The 22799-nt window shown below is 39.0% G+C and overlaps 1 protein-coding gene across 7 annotated transcripts in view; it reads left to right on the top strand.

Annotated features, from left to right (window-relative positions):
- SLMAP (sarcolemma associated protein) overlaps positions 1-22799 on the top strand; it is a 179904-nt gene that overhangs the window by 140383 nt on the left and 16722 nt on the right. For 5 of the 7 annotated variants that reach the window (XM_025375705.1, XM_025375703.1, XM_025375702.1 and 2 more), the window contains 6 exons: positions 4611-4691; positions 4978-5037; positions 15955-16077; positions 17142-17216; positions 20713-21033; positions 21790-21907. In XM_025375705.1, coding sequence (XP_025231490.1) covers positions 4986-5037; positions 15955-16077; positions 17142-17216; positions 20713-21033; positions 21790-21907 — 689 coding nt within the window. In that variant the 5' untranslated portion in view covers positions 4611-4691; positions 4978-4985. Of the gene's footprint in view, positions 1-4338; positions 4472-4610; positions 4692-4977; positions 5038-15954; positions 16078-17141; positions 17217-20712; positions 21034-21789; positions 21908-22799 lie in introns of those variants that run through there. The other 2 variants (XM_025375704.1, XM_025375706.1) reach the window with 2 other exon arrangements.

The following is a 22799-nucleotide window of genomic DNA, read 5'->3' as shown; positions in this document are numbered from 1 at the left end:
CACCTAATGCAAAATGTACTTTCTGTTTAATCTCTAACTCAACTTGCAGTCATTACATGTCTATATATAGCTTTGGAGGTAGAAGTAGAAAGAATAGTGTAGATAATTCTACCACTAACTAGCTGTACGCCCTCAGGCAACTTCAGTTCTTTAAACCTCAGTTCCCTCACTCGTAAAGTGAGATTGACAAAATGTGAGCCACCACTCATGGCCTTGTGTTTCATTCTTGAATGGATTTGATTTGCCTCTATGTAACTATAGTATCAGGACACAACATTGAGGATCCATGACTTGACTTGCTAAAAACTTGCTTTCTGGCCAACCTCAGTGACTCACACCTGTAATCCCAGCACTTTGGGAGGCCAAGATAAGAGGATCACTTGAGCCCAGGAGTTCGAGACCAGCCTGGGCAACGTAGCAAGACACTGTCTCTTAAAACACACACACACACACACACACACACACACACACACACACTTGCTTTCTTTTTTTTGTGGAGATGGAGTCTTGCTCTGTCGCCCAGGCTGCTGGAGTGCAGTGGCGCAATCTCGGCTCACTGCAAGTTCTGCCTCCAGGGTTCACGCCATTCTCCTGCCTCAGCCTCCCTAGTAGCTGGGACTACAGGTACCCGCCACCATGCCTGGCTAATTTTTGTAGTTTTAGTAGAGACGGGGTTTCACTGTGTTATCCAGGATGGTCTTGATCTCCTGACCTTGTGATCCACCTGCCTCGGCCTCCCAATGTGCCGGGATTACCAAACTTGCTTTCTTAATCAGAGTAGATATATGCTTTCAATCATCCTTAAAAATATATATATATATACACATATACATATATATACATATATATATACATATACATATACATATACATATATATGTATATATATATATACATGCACACACACTATGTACTAGGCACTATTCTATGCACTGGGAATATAGCAGTTAATGAAACAAGACATTCCAGCCTGGGCAACATAGGGAGACCCTATCTCTTCAAAAAAATAAAATAAAAAATTAGCCAGATGTGGTGGTGCACACCTGTGGTCTCAGCTACTCAGCAGGCTCAGGTGGGAGGATGGCTTGAGCCCAGGAAGCTAAGGCTGCAGTGAGCTGCAGTTGTGCCACTGCACTCCAGCCTGGGCAACAGAGCAAGACCCTGTCTCAAAAAAAAAAAAAAAAGAAAGAAAAGGAAAAAAAAACAGGCAATCTCTGGTATCAGGTAGTTACATTCCAATGATATCTTGATGGAAAATTTGGCCCTACCTTTAAGGCAACTTTACCTTCCCAGCTAATACTCTAAATATAGAATAAGAGTTCTTCTAGACTAGAAGAATACTTTTGAAAATATACTTCTTATTTACCTAATATTTTGATCCTAAAATTGCCAAAAATATTAAAATCGGGGAGAGCTGTTTTCCTTTTTATTCCTCCAGAGTGGTTCCTTTTGTAACCATATATGGACATTAGATGTATTAGCCTCTTTGATTTGAGAATGTAAGTTTGTGATCAAAACTAGAACATTCAGAAATTTCTGATTTTAGCATACTATGAATGCAGCAGCGGTCACAGATTAGATTCCCATGGGCCTCCATGGCCAGTGACTTCACTTCTAATCTAAGTTCCCTGTCGCAAGCAGTTGACCTTTGACTACAAATGGCAGGGAGAAAAGAAGCAAAGACTTCTTGAAATTCATCACCCATTTCACAAGTTAAGCCACAAATTCTAGGGATATTGTTATATGGAATAGCCATAACAAGTTATATTTTAATGATGTATTAAATATTTTGACAGTAATGGTTTTAGATGTGTTTCTAATTTCTTTCAAAATAGAAAATATATTTTAATTTCCTTGATTATAAAACAATATATATATTTCTACAAATTTTTCAAACAACGTATGACTATGTGAAGGTAAAAAGTAAATGTGTCCACCATGTCCCTATCTCCAGAAATAACTAATGATATCTCTATTGTAGATCCTTCCAGACCTTGAATAAATATATGCAGTTAAAAATTCATAGATAAATGTATAACTATTTTTAATCTACATGGGGTCACATTATACATACTGCTCTTTATTAGGCTTTTTACTTAGTAGTAAATATATCTTGAATAGTTTTCATTCCATAATATATGTATATTTCATTTTCCTATAACAAACAATACTTCAGTGAGCTTTATATAGCCCATATGTTCTGTGTTATTTCCTTTAGGAAAAGTATTAGAAGTGGGCATGCACATACAAACAGTGAAATCAGGTGTGTAACATTATAAAAATATATGCTTTTTAAATTTATAATCTCACTAAGGAAAGAAGATATGTACACATACACAGAATAATACAAAATAGAGTATGATTAATTGAGGAAACAAAAGACGCAGAGAAGATACAATTAAAAGGAGCACCATGGTGGAGAAATGAAGACTTCCTTAGAGTTGATGGGACTTAAACTGTATATTACAGAATGAATAGGCCAAATAGAGAAAATGGCTGTTTGGAGATTAGGGAAATATTGAATCAAACAGATAATTTTCGGACATAATGCAGGCATGTACCAGCCCTATAAAGAAGCTAGCATGACCAGAGCAGAGCTCCTGTGGGAAATAATGTAGGGACCAGATTACGGCTAAATTCTGCTGTGTAAAGCTTGACTGAAGCCTTGTGGAGAATGGGGAGATAGGATTCCCCTATAGGATTTTATTCAGAGAAATGACATTCTCGCCGGGCGCGGTGGCTCAAGCCTGTAATCCCAGCACTTTGGGAGGCCGAGACGGGCGGATCACGAGGTCCAGGAGATCGAGACCATCCTGGCTAACACGGTGAAACCCCGTCTCTACTAAAAAATACAAAAAACTAGCCGGGCGAGTTGGCGGGCGCCTGTAGTCCCAGCTACTTGGGAGGCTGAGGCAGGAGAATGGCGTAAACCCGGGAGGCGGAGCTTGCAGTGAGCTGAGATCTGGCCACTGCACTCCAGCCTGGGTGACAGAGCGAGACTCCATCTCAAAAAAATAAAAAAAAATAAAGAAATGACATTCTCTGCAAATGCTACCCTAAAGAATGCCATAGGCCAGGTGTGGTGGTTCACACCTGTAATTCTAGCACTTGGGAGACTGAGGTGGAAGGATTACTTGAGCCCAGGAGTTCAAGACTAGCGTGGGCAATGTAGTGACACCCCCTCTAAAAAAGAAAAAAAAAAAAAAAGAAATTCCATAGATATACAGATGTGCCATTACAGATGAGAATCTGGGGCCTAATTAATTGCCAGTCATCTTTGATATACTGTTGGGCCTATAGTAAGGATTTCTGAGGACAATTCTTTGAAAATTAGGCCTAAGATGTCTTCATTGGACCAGGCAGAAGACCTCTTGTAAATAATTTCAAAACTTTTTTTCTTTCTTTCTTTCTTTCTTTCTTTCTTTCTTTTTTTAATTTTATTTATTTATTTATTTATTTTGAGACAAAGTCTCGCTCTGTCACCCAGGCTGGAGTGCAGTGGCGCAATCTCGGGTCACTGCAACCTCCACCTCCCAGGTTCAAGCAATTCTCTACCTCAGCTTCCTGAGCAGCTGGGATTACAGGTGCCCAGGACCACGCCCAGCTAATTTTTTGTGTTTTTGGTAGAGATGGGGTTTCACTATCTTGGCCATGCTGGTCTTGAACTCCTGACCTCGTGATCCATCCGCCTTGGCCTCCCAAAGTGCTGGGATTACAGGCATGAGCCACCGCGCCCGGCCCAAAACTTTTTAAAAAGTTTTTTCTTGGCCAGGTGCAATGGCTGATGCCTATAATTCTAGTGCTTTGGGAGGCTGAGATGGGAGGATCAGTTTAGCCCAGGAGTTTGAGACCAGCCTAGGCAACATAGCAAGACCTCATCTCTACTAAAAATATAAAAAAGATAGCTGGGTATAGTGGCATGGTCCTGAAGTCCCAGCTGCTCAGGAGATTGAGGCAGGAGGATCCTTTGAGCCCAGGAGGTCAAGGTTGTAGTGAGCTATGTTTGTCCCACTGCCCTCCAGCCTGGACAACAGAGCAAGACCCTGTCTCCAAAAAGAAAAAGTTTTTTCTTACTGTGATTCAGGGACAGTTATCTTTAGAAATAAAAGACTGTTAATTTTCTTATTTTAAATGGCACTTTTTTTATAAGAACTAATCTTTTTTTTTTTTAAGGGTTTTATTTGAGTAAAATCTTACTAAGGCAGCCTTCTTACTCCTGTTTTTATGTAACAGAGCCTTTTCCTTTAATCATCTTTATACAGTGTCCACATTGTCTTGGGAATTGTACTATATTTGTTGCAGTTCTTTGAATACTTTAGCAAAGCTTGCTTCGTTTTTGTTTCCAGTTGGCAAGTGGACAACCTTGAACAAAAGCCCCAGCCCTCAGCAAAGCAGACATCATCCACATTATAATTTAATATGAGCTACGTGTAATAACCAGTATTCCGTTTTGGACAAGGGTGGTGAAGAAGTAAGAGATTCAGTGACCTGACCTCTTTTAAAAGTACTTTGCATACCTGTAGATTTTGAGCATTCATAGCCTGAAGCAGTTTTATTGATATAAGATATTTAACTGTAATAAGATTTTACTTTTATTTTTTTCTTGGTAGAAAATCAGACAAGAGCGAAAGAATCTGATTTATCAGATACTCTGAGTCCAAGCAAGGAAAAAAGCAGTGACGACACTACAGGTGAGTTTTAACCTCATGTTTACAGACCTGCAGCTGTTAATGGCAGTTTAGGTGTATAGGTTAATGTGAGTGGAGATTTCAAAGTTTGCGTTTGGCGGAAAAAAAAAAAAAACACTTCCATTTATCAAGTCATCCCCTTTGAATGTTGGATATTTTGTTAAAACTACTTTCAACTACCCAAATATAATAGCTGTGTCAATTCCGGTTGTTTATTTTGATAACAATAGCTTGCTGATAGATCTGAATACTGTCTGTAATTATATACTTATTTTTTTCCTCTCTGTAGACGCCCAAATGGATGAACAAGACCTAAATGAGCCTCTTGCCAAAGTGTCCCTTTTAAAAGGTACTTTAATATGTTTTTATTACATCATAAACCAGGGTATCAAATCACCCTTTGCCATAAAATCTGTTCTAGATATTATGTGAAGTTTTCATTTTTAGTTGAGAGATTAAGATGGGTTCTGTAAAGTAGCAGGAACTAAAAATTTGAAGTTTTGGTGTTTATACCCAATATTTCAAACAATGTCGAATAATTTGGATCAGTCCAGATTATAAGGGACAAAGTGTTAAGTGATAGAATATGAAATGCAGCTGTGTTTTTTGTTTACCCTTGTATCTCTAATACGAATTTATTAGCACTTTTAACATAATTAGAATAAGGTGAAAATCTTAACTCTCTTGAAAGACTCACCAGTTTGCTCTGTTATCATATGGTAGCAGTTGTAAATTTCCTTATTTTCTGGTGTTCTTCATCTTCTAGTAAATATCCCCAGGTTCTTATGACACTCTTCTAGAAATTTTGGGCTAAGAAATTTTAGATAGATGGCCAGGCGTGGTGGCTCACACCTGTAATCCCAGCACTTTGGGAGGCCGAGGCAGGCGGATCACCTGAGGTCAGGAGTTCGAGACGAGCCTGAGCAACATGGAGAAACCCTGTCTCTACTAAAAATACCAGATTAGCCAGCCATGGTGGTGCATGCCTGTAATCTCAGCTCCTAGGGAGACTGAGGCAGGAGAATCGTTTGAACGCAGGAGGCAAAAGTTGCAATGAGCCGAGGTCATGCCATTGCACTCCAGCCTGGGCAATAAGAGCAAAACTCCGTCTCAAAAAAAAAAAAAAAAAAAGAAAGAAAGAAAGATATTTTAGATGTTGATAAGATAAGCAATGCATGAACTCTTTGTCTCACCTCTAAATAGGAAGTACATTTATTTCTTGATATTTACTTGTTTAGAATAAAGTGGGTAGAAAATAAATCAGCATTTATAAAAATGTTTTTAAAATAAAGTTCCTTGGGGATGGTTTACTGGAAAATTGTCAACATTTAGTCTCTTTTATGTTACCTTATTGTACACAAGAAAAATTGACATATCTTGTAAGTTCAGCCCAATGGGTTAATTAAAAATGTTGGTAGTGGTGTACTAATACGAGGCAGCTCTCTGGGATCAAAGTGACAGTAGCAGCCTGTGGAAATTTCTCTTTGTGGAAGTGCCTATTTTTCTGGCTGGACTAATAGGGAATCTTCTTGTCCAGTCCCCGAACTTTGGGATTATATAAGGAAGGGGCACTTTTACTGATTTGTACTCTTCTTAGGTGATCTTTGGTGTTGATAAGGCATGCCTTTTTTCTAATGTCATAATAATAAATATAAGTTAATGTTGGTATGGTCCAGAACTCTCATCTCAAAAATGCAATACCATTATTGTGTAAAATGTAGTTACTGATACTGAAAGAATGCCATACCCTATGGGCCTTTATGGGAACGTGGAGGAAAAAGAAGGGAGGTAAATGAGTAATGAACACACCCAAACAAAAGTAGCCCTCTTTATGGTCTTTTGCACTACAGAACTCTCCCAGAAATCTTTTTTTCTTTTTTTTTCTTTTTTTTTATTTTTATAGGTACATAGTAGGTGTATATATTTATGGGGTACATGAGATATTTTGGTACAGCCATTCAGTGTTCCCAGAAATCTTTTCAATAGCCAAGTTAAAACTGACTATAGTGTTTATGATTGTGTTAATTATATTCAACTATTATTAGTGCCTTTGTCATTTTTGTCAGTCTCTTTTATGATTTGATTTTTATCCCATTGCCTACCACAATGCAGGTATTCAGTAAAACTCAGATATTTGATGAATTAATTGATAATGGACTTCTTACATTAAAATTATAAAGCCACAAGAGCATTAGGAAAGTAACACTAGCCGCAAAGCTAAGAGCCAAAGAACTCTGGGTTCAATCATAGGTTTGCCATTTATTTGTAATGTGTCCTTGACAAATTGCTTAACCCCTCTGTGATTCAGGGCTTTTTCATGTATTAGGCTGGCGAAAATCAACTTTATAGGATTATTGTGAAAATTGAATGAAAGAGTATGCATGGACCACACTTACCATGGTGTTGGGAACATAAAATGTTAACCACCATAATGAAGACACTGATCATGATGATGATGGTGATTGATAAAAGCAGTCCTATCTGTTGAAGGAGTCTGAGTAACTCCATATTAATTGAATAAGATTGTGGAGTTTTAAAATTATTTCCCACGGTATTTAAGAAGAAGGATTTGTTTGTGATGGATTTTTTCTACTTAGTAATGCATTTATTTGTTTGTCACTTGCCAGATAATCAGGAAAAAAATATTTTTAATCCATGAGTACCACCAAACAGTATCTATAAAAGTACTCACCATATAGCCTGGGAAGTCAGACTCAAGGAAGGGGGGAAGATGTAGGAAGAAGACTGGAAAATACAAGATGCATGTGGAGTGGGGGGCCTGTGTGCAGATGCTGTTAGTAATTGCTTCAGGTGCCATTGATGAAGATGGGTCAGAGTTTCCCTAATCTTGCTTTACGTTAAGGTAAAAGAACTTCTAAAACTTTTCTTTACATTTCTGTATGATTGCCAACTTTTTTGTTAATGAAGTAGGATCTTTATAAATACCTGCTGAAAGATTTTGTGGCTTGATTTTATTTTTATGAATTTTTTTACTTATTTTATTTTGTTTTGTTTTTAGAAACGGGATCTTGCTAAGTTGCTCAGGTTGGTCTTGTACTTCTGAGCTCAAGCGTTCCTCTCACCTCAGCCTCCCATCTCAGCCTCCCAAGTAGCTGGGACTACAGGCATGCACCACCCTACCCGACTTGTTTACTCTTTCACTTTGTTTCTTTCTCTCTCAGCTTAATTTTAAGAACAGACTGTTAAGTCAGTCAGTGATTGGATGTAAAGAAAAATCACCTAGGTAGAAGGAGGCATATTTTAGAAGCGTCTCCATGAGATAATTATCATAGCTCTTTATGGTCATTATTGTTTTTCTTTTGTAAAGTTTCTCTTGTAAGAGTTTTACAGATTCTTAAAAATGATGTATCAGTGGTACTTTTTAGAAACATTTATGTTATGCTTGATTATGTGTGGTTATGGTTTGTATCTGTATAATTAGGTTCAATAGACTGACATAATTTTCTCTTAAAAGTATAAATTACTAGAGCACAGTGTTAACCTTTAGAGCTATATAAAGAAGCTACATATAAGTAGCCTCTTTATTTTCCTCATTCAAACTCTGTGCCTGACATCCTGAACCATTATTTTCAAGTTTTTTTCCCCCCTTTTTACAAAATAGCCAATCTTTTTATTTAGAATTATTGTGTATGACTTGTCACATTAGTCAGCTAGGACAAGGAAAATAATAATAAACATTCATTGTGAGATAAAATGATGATAGCAGTAGTACCTTTTCCCTGATATAGTAATCATTTCTATCTATGTTACTTTTAAATGAGAAATAAGTTGATCAAGCCATGTTTTCTGTATGCTTGAAACCGTCTCTCATGAAACATTTTTTAAATATTGGAATTCACTTCAAATCATGTCTGTTGCAAATTTGCTCTATTTGGGGAACGTTGCCAGGGACTGCAGTGGTTTTAAAGTCTAATAAGACTGTCGGGCCGGACATGGTGGCTCATGCCTGTATTCCCAACACTTTGGGAGGCTGAGGCAGCCTGATCACTTGAGCCCAGGAGTTTGAGGCCAGCCTGGGCAACATGGCAAAACCCCATCTCTACAAAAATTAGCCAGGCATGGTGGTGCATGCCTATAGTCTCAGCCACTCAGAAGGCTGAGGTGGGAGGATCACTTGAGCCCAGAAGGCAGAGGTTGCAGTCAGCCCAGATCGTGCCACTACACTGTAGCCTCAGTGACAGAGCAAGACTCTCAGAAACAAAAGCAAAACTCTGTCCTTGGGATTTAAGGAATTTTAAGTCAAATTAGTGATAGTACATTTTTTAAAACTTTGTATTTTCCTTATGCCTCAACTTCCCCACAAACAGGCTGTGAACACTCTGCCCTGGCAACCAGATGCACCAGTATGATAAGGCTGGTCCCTGCCACAAGTTCCCTTCATATCCTTCCCTGACAGTGGCCTGGTGAAATTTAACGAAATCACCTCATCCTTTTTGTTTGTGTATCCTGACCCCCAATACAAGCATTTGCCTACAGGTCCTCGCTCTATCAATTATACCTGTTTGGCTGAGCCCATTCTTTGCCCTCCTCCCATATGGTTCCCTGCATGGTGTACCTTGCCTTCCTCTCTAGGACCTTTGAGTATAATAAATCCTTTAATTTCATTTGCCTCTCCAAGTATAATTCCCACAGCTATACTGGAGTGATCCTCGAGGACCCCACAGGGAAACTTACTCCCTCCCGCATTTACCACACAGAGAGGTATAGATGATAAGCTAATTATTGGTGGTTGTTGCCATCAGGAGTCAAAGAAAAGAGAATGTCCAGGGTTTGTTTGTTTGTTTGTTTGTTTGTTTGTTTTGGAGGATGGGGAAGAAAGGCATTTTGAGTTTCATGGGACAAGAGTCATTTGAGATGACTGTATAAATAGTGTGTCTTACCTTGTATATTCAGTGATTAAAAAAAAAAAAAAAAAACACTAAACCTAAATCTGATCAAGACTCTCACTTCAATTGCCAATTTGCAGAACATACAAAGAACTAGGGACGTATCCTGAATGATGTGATGGGGATACAACCAGCAAAATCTAGAATGTAGAAGATTCTATAGGACACACAACCCAGTTTCTTTAGTAATTAAATTAGAAGGGGAAAAAAAGGAAAGGGGATGGGGGAAATCCTATAAATTAAAAGAGATTTAAGAGATATGTCGGCCGGGCGTGGTGGTGGCTCACCCCTGTAATCCTAGCATTTTGGGAGGCCAAGGTGGGCGGATCACTTGAGGTCAGGAGTTTGAAACCAGCTTGGCCATCATGATGAAACCCTGTCTCTACAAACAATATTAAAAAGTTAGCTGGGCATGGTGTCGCACACCTGTAATCCCAGCTACTTGGGAGGCTGAGGCAGGAAAATCGCTTGAACCCGAGAGGCAGAGGTTGCAGTGAGCCGACATCATGCCACCACACTCCAGCCTGGGTGACACAGTGAGACTCCATCTCAAAAAAAAAAAAAAAAAAAGAAAAAGAGATGTCAACTAAATACAATGTATGAACCTTGTATGAATCTTCATTCGAACAATTCAACTGTAAAATAAATTTGGGACAATGGAAAATTTTAATACTGACTGGATATCAAACAATTAAGAAATAGCTCATTTTTTTCCCGTGTGATCATAGTATTATAGATACTCTTTCTTTTTGGTCTTGTCTTAAAGATTTTTTAGATTTTTTTATATTTACATCTATAAAATATTTTTAAATGGGTAGGATTACAAGAAGAGTAGATAAAAATACCTTAGAAAAAGGAAATATTAAAAATCACAAGCTAGATCATATGGGTTTGGTTTGAGGATTGATAGGTATAATTAAAGTTTGTTCACATAATCCTTTGAGTGTTTTATAAGATAGAGTGATCATTATAACAATTCAGTGGCTTCTGAGCACAGCAATGATATGATCAGATCTGTATTTTGGGGAGGTTTATTGAATGAACTGAAGTAGATAGAGGCTACAAGTAAGGCAGTCAAGAGGCTTAATCATTTGAGAGTCTGAACTAGGGTAATTACTGTGGCAGTTTCAGGTAAGAAAACTCACTTGGGGCCCTGTTATTCTTATCTTTTATCTCTCCCTTGGTAATCTTATCTAGAAACCATTGGCCTGAGACACTAAATATGGGAGAGAGATGGAAGTCAGCTATAACCCCAGCATTTGACCCTGACTGAGTGAAAATTAAGAAATATTTATTTCTGGAAGAAAAGGTGTCCTGGTGGTGGCTGTGATGGTTTTAATTTGGCACATGCTAAACAGGAAGAGTGACCATGGGTTTGCCTGGGACCATTTATGCCTGTTGTCCCAGCATAATTATCAAAAGTGCTCTCTCTCATATTCAAAGCTGTCCCAGTTTTATATGGTCACCCTAGGAACTGGAGATGCAGCTGGATGTGCAGAACAGAAACTAGAACCAACAAGTCATTTTCATTTATTTCTCAGATGTTTTATTGACCTGAGAGATATCTATAGGCTATAGACAGAAGGTAGGAACCAGGTTTGGAAATTCTCTGCACAGGGGTGAACAGTGGTAGCAGAGGGACTTTCTAGTGAAAGAAAAGAACAATGGGGAAAGTAAAAGATCCAGCTGTTGAGAAGGAACCTGGCAGTTCAGAAAGAGTGGCAAAGGAGTAAGAATTGACAATAAGAGGCTGCTACCTTAGACTGTTTGACATGGCCACACATATCCACAATGGAAAGATGATCTTCCTGCATTGTGAAGGTTGTTCTCGTCAACCAAGCCTTCAATGACTAGACATTCTGAAGGGAAGAGTGATGGTGATGGAAAGAGGACACATCCACTTGCCAGGTCACTTCTATCAGTTGATGACGTGCCATATGTTATGGCTAGATCAGCTTTCCACAAGCATGCACATGCAAAATAGAACTTGGGAAAAAAATCTTTGATTTGGCCTTTTACCAGGTGGATCAGTGTCAAAGTTTAGCTGAGCAAAGGTCAGAGTTTAAATTGAATCTCCAGTCACTCTTTTGAAGATATTTGGTGACACCAAATTTAATTTAGGATATGATGTAGGTAGGTAGTCTGTCAGTTCATTTATTGTGTGAATTTACAGGATTTAGCCTTAGTCTGAGAAAAAACTGGGCCCTGGCCTAGACTATTCACCAGGCAGTTCTAAAGATATACAATTTATGTTAAGGAAAAACAGATTCTGTTAATCTTTACAACTTACATTACTCCTAAATAACATTTATTTCCATGTGACTTGCATGTCTAAATAAAATGAATTTGGCTTAATAAGGCTTTCATTTATATTCATCTAAACACTTTTCCACCAGTATTCATCACAAGACTCCCCAAGGTTGTGAAACAGATTGATATAGAAACTCCATTTCTAGGACAAAAACGAGGCACCATGAGAATGGACCCAAGCCACAATAAACTAATAATGCATTTTCCCACACAACCATATAAAATACAATGAGCCCTTGATCAGCCTTTGCACAAAAAGAATTGCTCATTAAATCTTTGATTTTTTTAAAAAATGGTACTCGGTTTTCTAGAAAGAGGATCTGCACACTAACTATTCGATTTGTTTGAATATAGTCAGATTATTATGTCTGTGTTTATTAAGCTTAATTTGTAAAGATTTTTGGTCAGTGTCTCCACTTCTATGATCAAACGCTGTGTTCAAGACCAGCCTGGGCAACACAGTGAGACCCTGACTCTACCAAAAAACTACAAATCTTAGCCAGGCACAGTGGTGCATGCCTATAGTCCGAGCCATTCTTGAGGCTGAGGTGTGAGAATTGCTTGAGCCCAGGAGGTAGAGCCTGCAGTGAGCAGACATTGTGACACTGCACTCCATCCTGGCCAACAGCAGACCCCATCTTGAAACAAAAGAAAACAAAACGAAGAATCAGTTGCAGACATGATAGCCTTTATGCTTAAATACCTCAGTATACATTTCTTATTTATCTTATGTAATCACCATACAATTCTCAAAATTAAGAAATTAACATGGGTACATTACTATTCTCGAATCAAAATACCTGTTCACATTTTGACAGTTGTCTCAGTAATGTTCTTTATGACATGGCCCAGCATGGTAGCTCATACCTATAATCCTAGCACTTTGGGAGGCCGAGGATCTCTTAAGCCCAGAAGTTCGAGTTTATCTTCCAGGAGACATTGGCAATATCTGGAGACATTTTAGTTGTTGTGACCTGGGATGTGGGGCGGGGTAGAGGGGGGTACTGACTCTAGTGAATAGAGACCAGGAAAACTACTAAACATCCTACAATTCATAGGGTAGTCCCACAGCAGAGAATTTATTCAGCTCTGGTGCAACACAGCAAGACCCCATCTCTACAAAAAATTAAAAATTTTGCTGGGCATGGTGGCACATGCCTGTGGTCCCAGCTACTCAGGGAGGCTGAGGAAGGGGGATAGCTTGAGCCCAGGAGGTCAAGTTGTGACTGCAGTGAACTGTGATGGCACCACTGCACTCTAGCCTGGGCAACAGAGCAACACCCTGTCTCAAAAAAAGAGAAACCAGGATCTAAATGTTTGGTGTCCCCACGGCTACTGATGTATAATTGCTTCTAGGCTCACTGAGTGGACAGACTTAAGAAGTGTGTGTGTGTTTTTGTGTGTGTATGCAGTTGTACACATATCTATATTTATTTCTATATATTTCTCCAAATCTATTCGAGTTCATACCCTATACCAGAGGATTAATCCTTTTTTTTTTTTTTTTTTTTTTTTTTGATACAGAGTCTCACTCTGTCGTCCAGGCTGGAGTGCAGTGGTGTGATCTCAGCTCACTGCAGCCTCAGCCTCCTGGGTTCAAGCGATTCTCCTGTCTCAGCCTCCCGAGTAGCTGGGACTGCAGGTGTGCATCACCAAACCCAGTTAATTTTCATATTTTTAGTAGACATAGGGTTTTACCATGTTGCCTAGGCTGGTTTCGAACTCTTAACCTCAAGAGATCTGCCTGCCTTGGCCTCCCAAAGTACTGGGATTACAGGTGCGAGCAACTGTGCCTGGCCCAGAGGATTAATTCTATCTTACCTATTTTCATATCTGTAATTCTCTTGTTCAACAGTGAGAAAAGTGGCTGCATTTATCTACAATGTATTTATTTGAACCTTTTTACAATACACAGAAAGTTGTTTCAGAATTAATAGCCAGTGCTTTTGTAGAAAAGAAACCTGTGTATGAATTTTTTTTTTATTATCAGATTATTAACATATAGCAATAGTCCTCAACACAGGACATTTTACCTCCCAGGAGACATTTGACAATATCTGACCAGGAAAACTACTAAACATCCTACAATTCATAGGGTAGTCCCACAGCAAAGAGTTTATTCAGCCCAAAATGTCAGTAGCACTGAGGTTGAAAAACTTGATCACAGAGCAAGGAAAATATCCACTCAAGGAATTAATATCGATGTTTTTGTCAAACTACTTGAATGTAAGGTGCAGGCATCATGATGCTTCTCTCCTAAATACTCCCTAAAAAAAAAAAAAAAAAAGAGCATTATCCTATATAATGACAAATCCAGAAACAGGGGCCAGGACCTTTGCAGACTCCAGTAGATAGTGTCGAAAGAGCTGTGAGAGAAGTTTTGTAGCTAATGCAACAGTGTCTGTGCCACTGGAAAAATCTCTCTCTGTACATACACCTTCCCTGGCCAAAAGACCTTTTGAAGGAAGAATTGATAGGTTGACTAGAGTAGATGAACCCAGAATCAAATTTTTTTCTTTCTTTTTTTTTTTTTGGAGACACAGTCGCTCTCTGTCGCCCAGGCTGGAGTGTAGTGGCGCGATCTTGGCTCACTGCTATCTCTGCCTCCCAGGTTCAAGTGATTCTCATGCCTCAGCCTCCCTAGTAGCTGGGATTACAGGCGCACACCACCACGCCCAACTGATTTTTAGTATTTTTCCTAGAGACGGGGTTTTGCTATGTTGCCCAGGCTGGTCTCAAACTCCTGACCTCAAGTGATCTGCCTGCCTCAGCCTCCCAGAGTGCTAGGATTACAGGCATGAACCACTGCTAGGCCAGAATACAATTTTTCTAGAGAGAAAAATAGGATATAATCTATAAATATGAATTTCCAAAACCTATTGTAATTGTATTGTGAAAGTTCTTCTTAGCTCTTTTTTGATGGATTGAAGTTCTTATGCTGAGGTACTTATAAACCAAGGTGATATTTACATATCACTAGAAGAATATGGCTTACCTGATGATATATTTATTTCAGGCAGAGTTCAGTAGCAGAAGATTTTAATACAATTAAAAAGGAGCAGAGTGATTGGAGAGGAAGGAGGTTAGGGGAAGGGGCATATTTGAAATAGAATGCTAGATTTAATTTATTTCAGTAAAACCACTTAGGTTACATCATTTAATATATTCAGCAGATTTTTGTTGTTATTGTTGGGGTTTTTTTGTTTTTGTTTTTTTGAGATGAAGTCTTGCTCTGTTGCCCAGGCTGGAGTGCAGTGGCACGATCTCGGCTCACTGCAACCTCCGCCTCCTGGGTTCAAGCAATTCTCCTGCCTCAGCCTCCCAAGTAGCTGGGACTACTGGCGCCTGCCACCACACCAGGCTAATTTTTTGTATTTTTAGTAGAAACGGGGTTTCAACGTATTAGCCAGGATGGTCTCAATCTCCTGACCTCGTGATCTGCCCACCTCGGCCTCCCAAAGTGCTGGGATTACAGGCGTGAGCCACACCACGCCCAGCCCAGACATTGTTATATGTGTGTGTTGGGGAAATGGTGATGACAAAGTAAGCTCAGTAGAGCTTTCAGCCTAGTTTTTATTTTGTGTTCCACAACTAGGGTAATTGTGCTAAAATTTAGCTGTTTCTTGAAGAAAAGTTTCTTGTTGTTTTCCATATCCAGTTAAGTTCCAAGTGAAATTTTTCTGACTGGTATCAAGAAATTTCAAAATTGATGAAGAATAGCATTTTGCTCATCTCACTGAATTTCAAGTCTTAATAAGCAATGAGTTATAATCTATCACTGTCATTATTTTTATGCTAAAATTGTGACTATATAATTTATGTTAATGTATGTTTTATAGTGCCATCACCATGATTACTAATATATGTAACTGTATTTGTATTTTTTCCCAATTACTAAAATGCTTACTGTACTTTGCTTCCAAGTTTTATTTAACTCAGTTGTTCTGTGTTTATGCATGTGCAAACATGAAAGAGATTACCAGTCTTTTATTGTAGAGATTATAGTGTGATACTAACTCTTGCTTTTAAAATAAACATGTTTTTGTCAGATGACTTGCAGGGTGCGCAGTCAGAAATTGAGGCAAAGCAAGAAATACAGCATCTTCGAAAGGAATTGATTGAAGCCCAGGAGCTAGCTAGAACAAGTAAACAAAAATGCTTTGAACTTCAAGGTGAGATCAAGATTACTTTGGTTCTTTAGGGATGTGTGGAGGCAGCACAATATAATTGGATGGCCCCAAACTTGGAGTCCAGAGGCATGTTCCAGATTCACAACTTTATGAGATATGTGATCTTGGTATATTTACTTGACCTCTCTAAACTTGTGTTTCAGGTCAGTAAAATGAGGGGAGTTACAGTTGCTCTACCTTCACACTGTTGATGTGAAAATCAAGTAAGATCTTTACTAACTGAAAGATCTTAATAGTTAATTGCATATTAAGTACAACAGAAGGAAACTCAAATTTCTAAATTTTCGTTACACCTAATGTTAGCTAATGTCCTAGCCACGTTCTTTTCTAGTAGCTCACTTATCTGTAGGTCATAAGCCAGTGGAGTCTGTGCAGTTCCCTAGAGCTTACATTTCTGTACCATTCACAGTAACTACCTGGTTGCAGACAATTAGTATCTCAAAGAGTCTTAAAATGAGAAAGGGAATGACCTATGGAGTCCTTATGCTCTCCAAGATGGCTTTCCTGCCCAGTAGGAAGATTACATCCCAGGAGGGAGCTAGGAACTTCTTGTTACTACTTCTTTCCTTTCCTGCTTCTCAAAGAAATTAGAATTGGTATTCACTTAACTTGAACCTTTTGGAGGATCCAGGCTAATATATTAAATTACAATGAAAAAATATTTAGTTAACAGCAATTATTTAGTTTAGTGTTTACTATGTGCTTGACAGTAAATATGAGAATTTTAAGTCTTTTAAAAAAATTAAATTCAAAATGCCGATTAACAATTATCAAGACTGTTTCTCGTGTTAAGAAAAGCACATATTGTCTTGGTGATACCAGGTCCAGAAAACTCCACTACTCAGTTGAATAGATTTATTACTTACTACAGTCCTGTGCTCCTAAAAATCTTTAAACTAACTGCTAATACTGCTAATACTGCCTAACTTTTGTTTCTTTCAATAATCTTTTAGGAGAGAGTTTTAAAAGAAATTTTCAGCTGCTCAACTCTGGGTACTTTCATTAATTCACAAAACTATTAATAGATACTGTGTTTTTACTTTTAGCTCTTTTGGAAGAAGAAAGAAAAGCCTATCGAAATCAAGTTGAGGAATCCACTAAACAAATACAGGTTCTTCAAGGTACGGAAGACCTCAAAGCTCTTTGAGATTGTTACTGTGTGTGTGTGTTTTAGTGATTCAAAAGGAACGGAGGCCAGGCGCAGTGGCTCATGCCTGTAATCCCAGCATTTGGGAGGCTGAGAAGGGTAGATCACCTGAGGTCAGGAATTCGAGAGCAGTGTGGCCAACATGCAGACCCCCTGTCTCTACTAAAAATACAAAAATTAGCTGGGCATGGTGGTGCATGCCTGTAATCTCAGCTACTTGGGAGACTGAGGCAGGAGAATCGCTTGAACCTGGGGTGGAGGTTTCAGTGAGCTGAGATTGCACCACTGCACTCTAGCCTGGGTGACAGAGCAAGACTCTATCTCAGGGAAAAAAAAAAAAATGGAATAGGAAGTAAGAAGGCAGAGAGTCCCCATTTTTCTTTTTTTCTTTTTTTTTCTCGAGACGGAGTCTCGCTCTGTCGCCCAGGCTGGAGTGCAGTGGCCGGATCTCAGCTCACTGCAAGCTCCGCCTCCCAGGTTTACGCCATTCTCCTGCCTCAGCCTCCCGAGTAGCTGGGACTACAGGCGCCCGCCACCTCGCCCGGCTAGTTTTTTGTATTTTTTAGTAGAGACGGGGTTTCACCATGTTAGCCAGGATGGTCTCGATCTCCTGACCTCGTGATCCGCCCGTCTTGGCCTCCCAAAGTGCTGGGATTACAGGCTTGAGCCACCGCGCCTGGCCAAGAGTCCCCATTTTTCATGGCTTTGATTCTCTAGAACCTCACATTTCAACACGGCTCTTGGTGGAGCTTGCTTTATTTATTTATTTATTTATTTATTTATTTATGAGACAGTTTCGCTCCTGTTGCCCAGGCTGGAGTGCAATGGCGCGAACTCAGCTCACCACAACCTCCGCCTCCCAGGTTCAAGCAGTTCTCCTGCCTCAGCCTCCTGGGGTTACAGACATGCACCACCAGGCCTGGCTGATTTTGTATTTTTAGTAGAGAGGGGGTTTCTCCATGTTGGTCAGACTGGTCTCAAACTCCCAACCTCAGGTGATCCGCCCATCTCGGCCTCCCAAAGTGCTGGGATTACAGATGTGAGCCACTGCGCCTGGCCTATTTATTTTTTAAGAAAATTCAAGGGAAGATTGTCCAGTACTCCCGTATTAGACACTTAGAATGGAAAAAGCAGAGGGGAAGATTTGCAGTTGGTAAGACTGTCATTTTCTGGGTTATGTTGTGAGTTCCTACAGAGGGCCTTTGGATAGGAAATCTGTTTGAGCTACTCTGTGCATCAGCACTTTGAGCTAGCTGGTATGTGTATATATTGATGGCTGGTGTAGATATACTGACAACTGATGCTCAGAACACACTTGTATTGCAAGAAAATTTTTGTTTGTTTGTTTTTTGAGACGTAGTCTTGCTGTTGCCCAGGCTAGAGTGCAATGGTGCGATCTCAGCTCACTGCAACTTCCGCCTCCTGGGTTCAAGTGATTCTCCTGCCTCCAGAGCAGCTGGGACTACAGTGCACGCCACTACACCCAGCTAATTTTTGTATTTTTAGTAGAGATGGGGTTTCACCATATTGGCCAGGCTGGTCTCAAACTCCTAACCTTGTGATCCACCCACCTCGGCCTCCCAAAGTGCTGAGATTACAGGCATGGGCCACCACGCCCGGCCTCAAGAACAATTATATATCACATGGAATAGGATAATAGTCTCTGCACTGATTTTCTTTGATAATGGCTGTTCTTCTTATCACCATTTTGCTGTTTCTTTGTCTGAGCTATTGCAGGGTCATTACAGAAATTTCCAGAAAAACCCCTGCCTGTCGAGTGTTTACTTCAAGCTGGAGCTCCTGGTATATTATGAGGAGATTGTATGATACCCCAGGAGAGGTCTTCCTTTCCCATGCCATTATAAAATTCCTAAAGTAAAATTAATTTGCTTTCTTGTCAAAGAAGGAGCCAATGTTGTTTTAAAATTTTAGCTTGAGAGATAGGTGGGGAAGAAATTAAATAGACAAGTAATCACTATTAAGAAGAGAAAGGAGAGTCGTTGTATGAGTCCCAAGATACTTGCCCAAAAATATTTCAGAGAAAAACTAGTCTTTGGGGTCTTATTTTTTGAGTGGAACTTTTGAGTTATTTAAAATTAGAATTTTATTTTGGTCAAATTAGAATTTCTAGGGTATGTCATATATGTTTTTAAATTGAAAGCTCTTAAAACTCCTATTGTAGTTTAATGTTATTATCCATTAATTTACATAAATCTGATTTGATTCTCTATTTTCATCCTAGACTGTGTAGGGGCAATTTTTCCTAAAGGTTCTGTGACATAGTGCTGCCTTTTGTTTTAAACCTGTCTTGCCCAGGCATCATTGAGTGCCCCCTAGTGCCAGCATGTGTATTTCACGACTGTATCAACAAATCATGATCATCTTCTCTGGCCACTGTGCCCTTTCAGATTCCAAACTTGTTACCTCTCAATTCTTCCTACAAATTTAGAAAGTCTAATATCTTAATGTTTACTTACGTAGCAACCTCCCTTTCTCCCACCCCTAAATCCTCTTATAATTAATTGTTTTCCTTTGGAACTTTTTAAATCTATAATTTCCTTATAATATGGTAACCAAGATTAATTTTCTTGTTCTGCGCCAAGTTTGATTTTATGCAAATGGTTTCCAGTTTGGGCCATGAGCACAAAACCAGGTATTTTAAATATATATATAACCCTTCAGTGAGGCAGTATTAATTTTATTAACTCATTAATTCAACCAATAATTCTTGATTGTTTACAGCTGTGAGCAAAACAAATGCCCTACATGAGGTATACAGTTCAGTAGAAAAGTTAAACAATAAGCAAATTAATAGAGACTATGATGTCCAATAAGGACTTCAAAGGAAAATAAATCAGAGTAAAGAGCCAGAGAATGACAGTGAGCTGTTTTTCAGATGAGTCATCAGAAAAGGCCTCTTTAAAGAATTGACATTTGAACAGAAAAATGAATCAAGAGCATCAGCTGTTTATTGCTTACCATTTGACCAATCTATTCTACACATAGGATTCACCCTAAAAAAAATAAAAATAAAAATAAGTATATAGTGTTTAAACACTGAACAGCCTAAAATGTCAAAAATAAAGGGTTGGGCAAGTAAGTCACATATATTATAACTATTTTGTGTTGAAAGAGTTTCATCAACAGAAGAGTAGGCAACACTGAATATATTTTGATCACTCCCTGTTTAATGTTTATTTATATATGTGTATAAATGCATAGGAAAAAATCTAGAAGGAATGTCAGAAGTAATTTTCTGTGTGTTGGGGAGATAAAGATCACTTTGGTTTTTTTTCCTCTTTGCTATCTGTATTTTGACACTTTCTGCATCAAATGTGGGTTGTTTACACACTTTAATCAAAAGCAGCAGCTCTGATAACCCAGGCTATGCATTAGGTACAATCCTGTATAGATTATTCTTTTATTCCTAATCCTAATGGGCCAAGAAAATGATGGATATACTTTTGCAGCCCAGTTGCAGAGGTTACACATCGATATTGAGAATCTCCGGGAGGAGAAGGACAGTGAAATCACAAGTACTAGAGATGAATTGCTTAGTGCCCGAGATGAAATTTTGCTCCTTCATCAAGCAGCAGAAAAGGCTGCCTCTGAGCGGGACACTGACATTGCTTCTTTACAACAAGAGCTTAAGAAGGTGAGAGCTGAGCTTGAGCGGTGGCGGAAAGCAGCGTCTGAATATGAGAAAGAAATCACAAGTCTGCAAAACAGTTTTCAGCTTAGATGTCAACAGTGTGAGGACCAGCAGAGAGAGGAAGCAACAAGGTTGCAAGGTGAGTAAATGTATTTTACGTAAAGCTCTTAACTTTTGACAATGATAACTTTGTAACTTGTTTTTAAAAAAAAATGCAGGTTTTTTTTTTTTCTTTGTTAGCTATCAGTTGTATAAACCNTTTTTTTTTTGAGACGGAGTCTCGCTCTGTAGCCCAGGCTGGAGTGCAGTGGCCGGATCTCAGCTCACTGCAAGCTCCGCCTCCCGGGTTCACGCCATTCTCCGGCCTCAGCCTCCCGAGTAGCTGGGACTACAGGCGCCCGCCACCTCGCCCGGCTATTTTTTGTATTTCTTAGTAGAGACGGGGTTTCACTGTGTTCGCCAGGATGGTCTCGATCTCCTGACCTCGTGATCCGCCCATCTCGGCCTCCCAAAGTGCTGGGATTACAGGCTTGAGCCACCGCGCCCAGCCCTAAACCAGTGTTTTTAAATCAGAGCTAAAAATGTATTTTCAGGTCTGCAAGTTTACTTAAACTTATTTTTTTTTATGGTTTTATATTTTATTTTAAAATTGTTAAAAATTGCTTGTCTTATAAAAGTTAAGTGGAAAAAAATACTGTTGTTCAAGTACGAGCTGATAGCTGTCCTTGAGGTATACATGCAAAGCAACAGAAATCAAATAATTAACCATGTAAAATCTACGTGCTTTTAAGGAGGCAAAAAAGTATGTTCTTCTCTGAAATCTTTTCCTTTATCCTTTGAAATATTATAGAAGTTGTATTTCTATATTAACAAATATGTTTTGGGACTATTTTAGGTGAACTAGAGAAGTTGAGAAAGGAATGGAATGCATTGGAAACTGAATGCCATTCTCTAAAAAGGGAAAATGTTTTGCTATCATCAGAACTGCAACGGCAAGAAAAAGAATTGCACAAGTATGCAAGAACTCTCTGTTTTTCAGATATGAAATATTTCTTTATCTTAAATTTTCATCTAAATTAAATTTAATTTTATTACTTAAATACTTTACAGGAGCAAATGTTCGGGCCCATCTCTATTTGGTTATTTGGCAGGTTAACCATACTGAATAAATACTTCAGCTTTTTTTTTTTTGCCTGCCACCACCATTATCCTGCATGTCCTTTCCTTGTACTCACGGAATATAGATTCATTAAATGTCCCAAAGAAACCCTGAACAAACAACAAAAGTCTGTAATTCATAGTTGAACTTGCCCTGTAAACTAATAAATTTCAAATATCAGTTGCTTTTCTTTTGCACCAATGATCTCTTCTTTTAGTAAGGGTGATCAGGAAGTGACTGCAATGAAGAATTTGTAAGGCTGGGTGCGATGGTTCACGCCTATAATGCCAACATTTTGGGAGGCTGAGGTAGGAGGATCGCTTGAGCCTGAGAATTCAAGATCAGCCTGGACAATGTGGCAAAACCCTGTCCCTACAAAAAAATACAAAGATGTACCGGGCATAGTGGTGCGTGCTTATAGTCCCGGCTACTTGGAAGGCTAAGGTGGGACGATTGCTTGGGCCCAGGAGGTCAAGGCTGCAATGAGCCACGATCATGCCACTGCACTCCAACCTGGGTGACAGAGCCAAACCCTATATCAAACAAACCAAAAAAATAAAAAAGGAATTTGTGCTACTGAAAGATATAATCTTCTGAATTTCAAATAGTGTTATATGAAGAGTAATAAAATATAAGACCATTAATCCTCTGAAACCAGTTAAATCTTTCTAGTATCTAATACTTGACAAGCAAATCAGTGAATGCATTAGATTTATTCCAGCAAATTTAGTGAAGTCCTATTTTAC

The sequence above is a fragment of the Theropithecus gelada genome, chromosome 2 (genome assembly GCF_003255815.1).
Source record: "Theropithecus gelada isolate Dixy chromosome 2, Tgel_1.0, whole genome shotgun sequence".
Lineage (NCBI taxonomy): Eukaryota > Metazoa > Chordata > Mammalia > Primates > Cercopithecidae > Theropithecus > Theropithecus gelada.
Note: the sequence above shows the minus strand (reverse complement) of the source record. Positions and strands in the feature narration are given on the sequence as shown.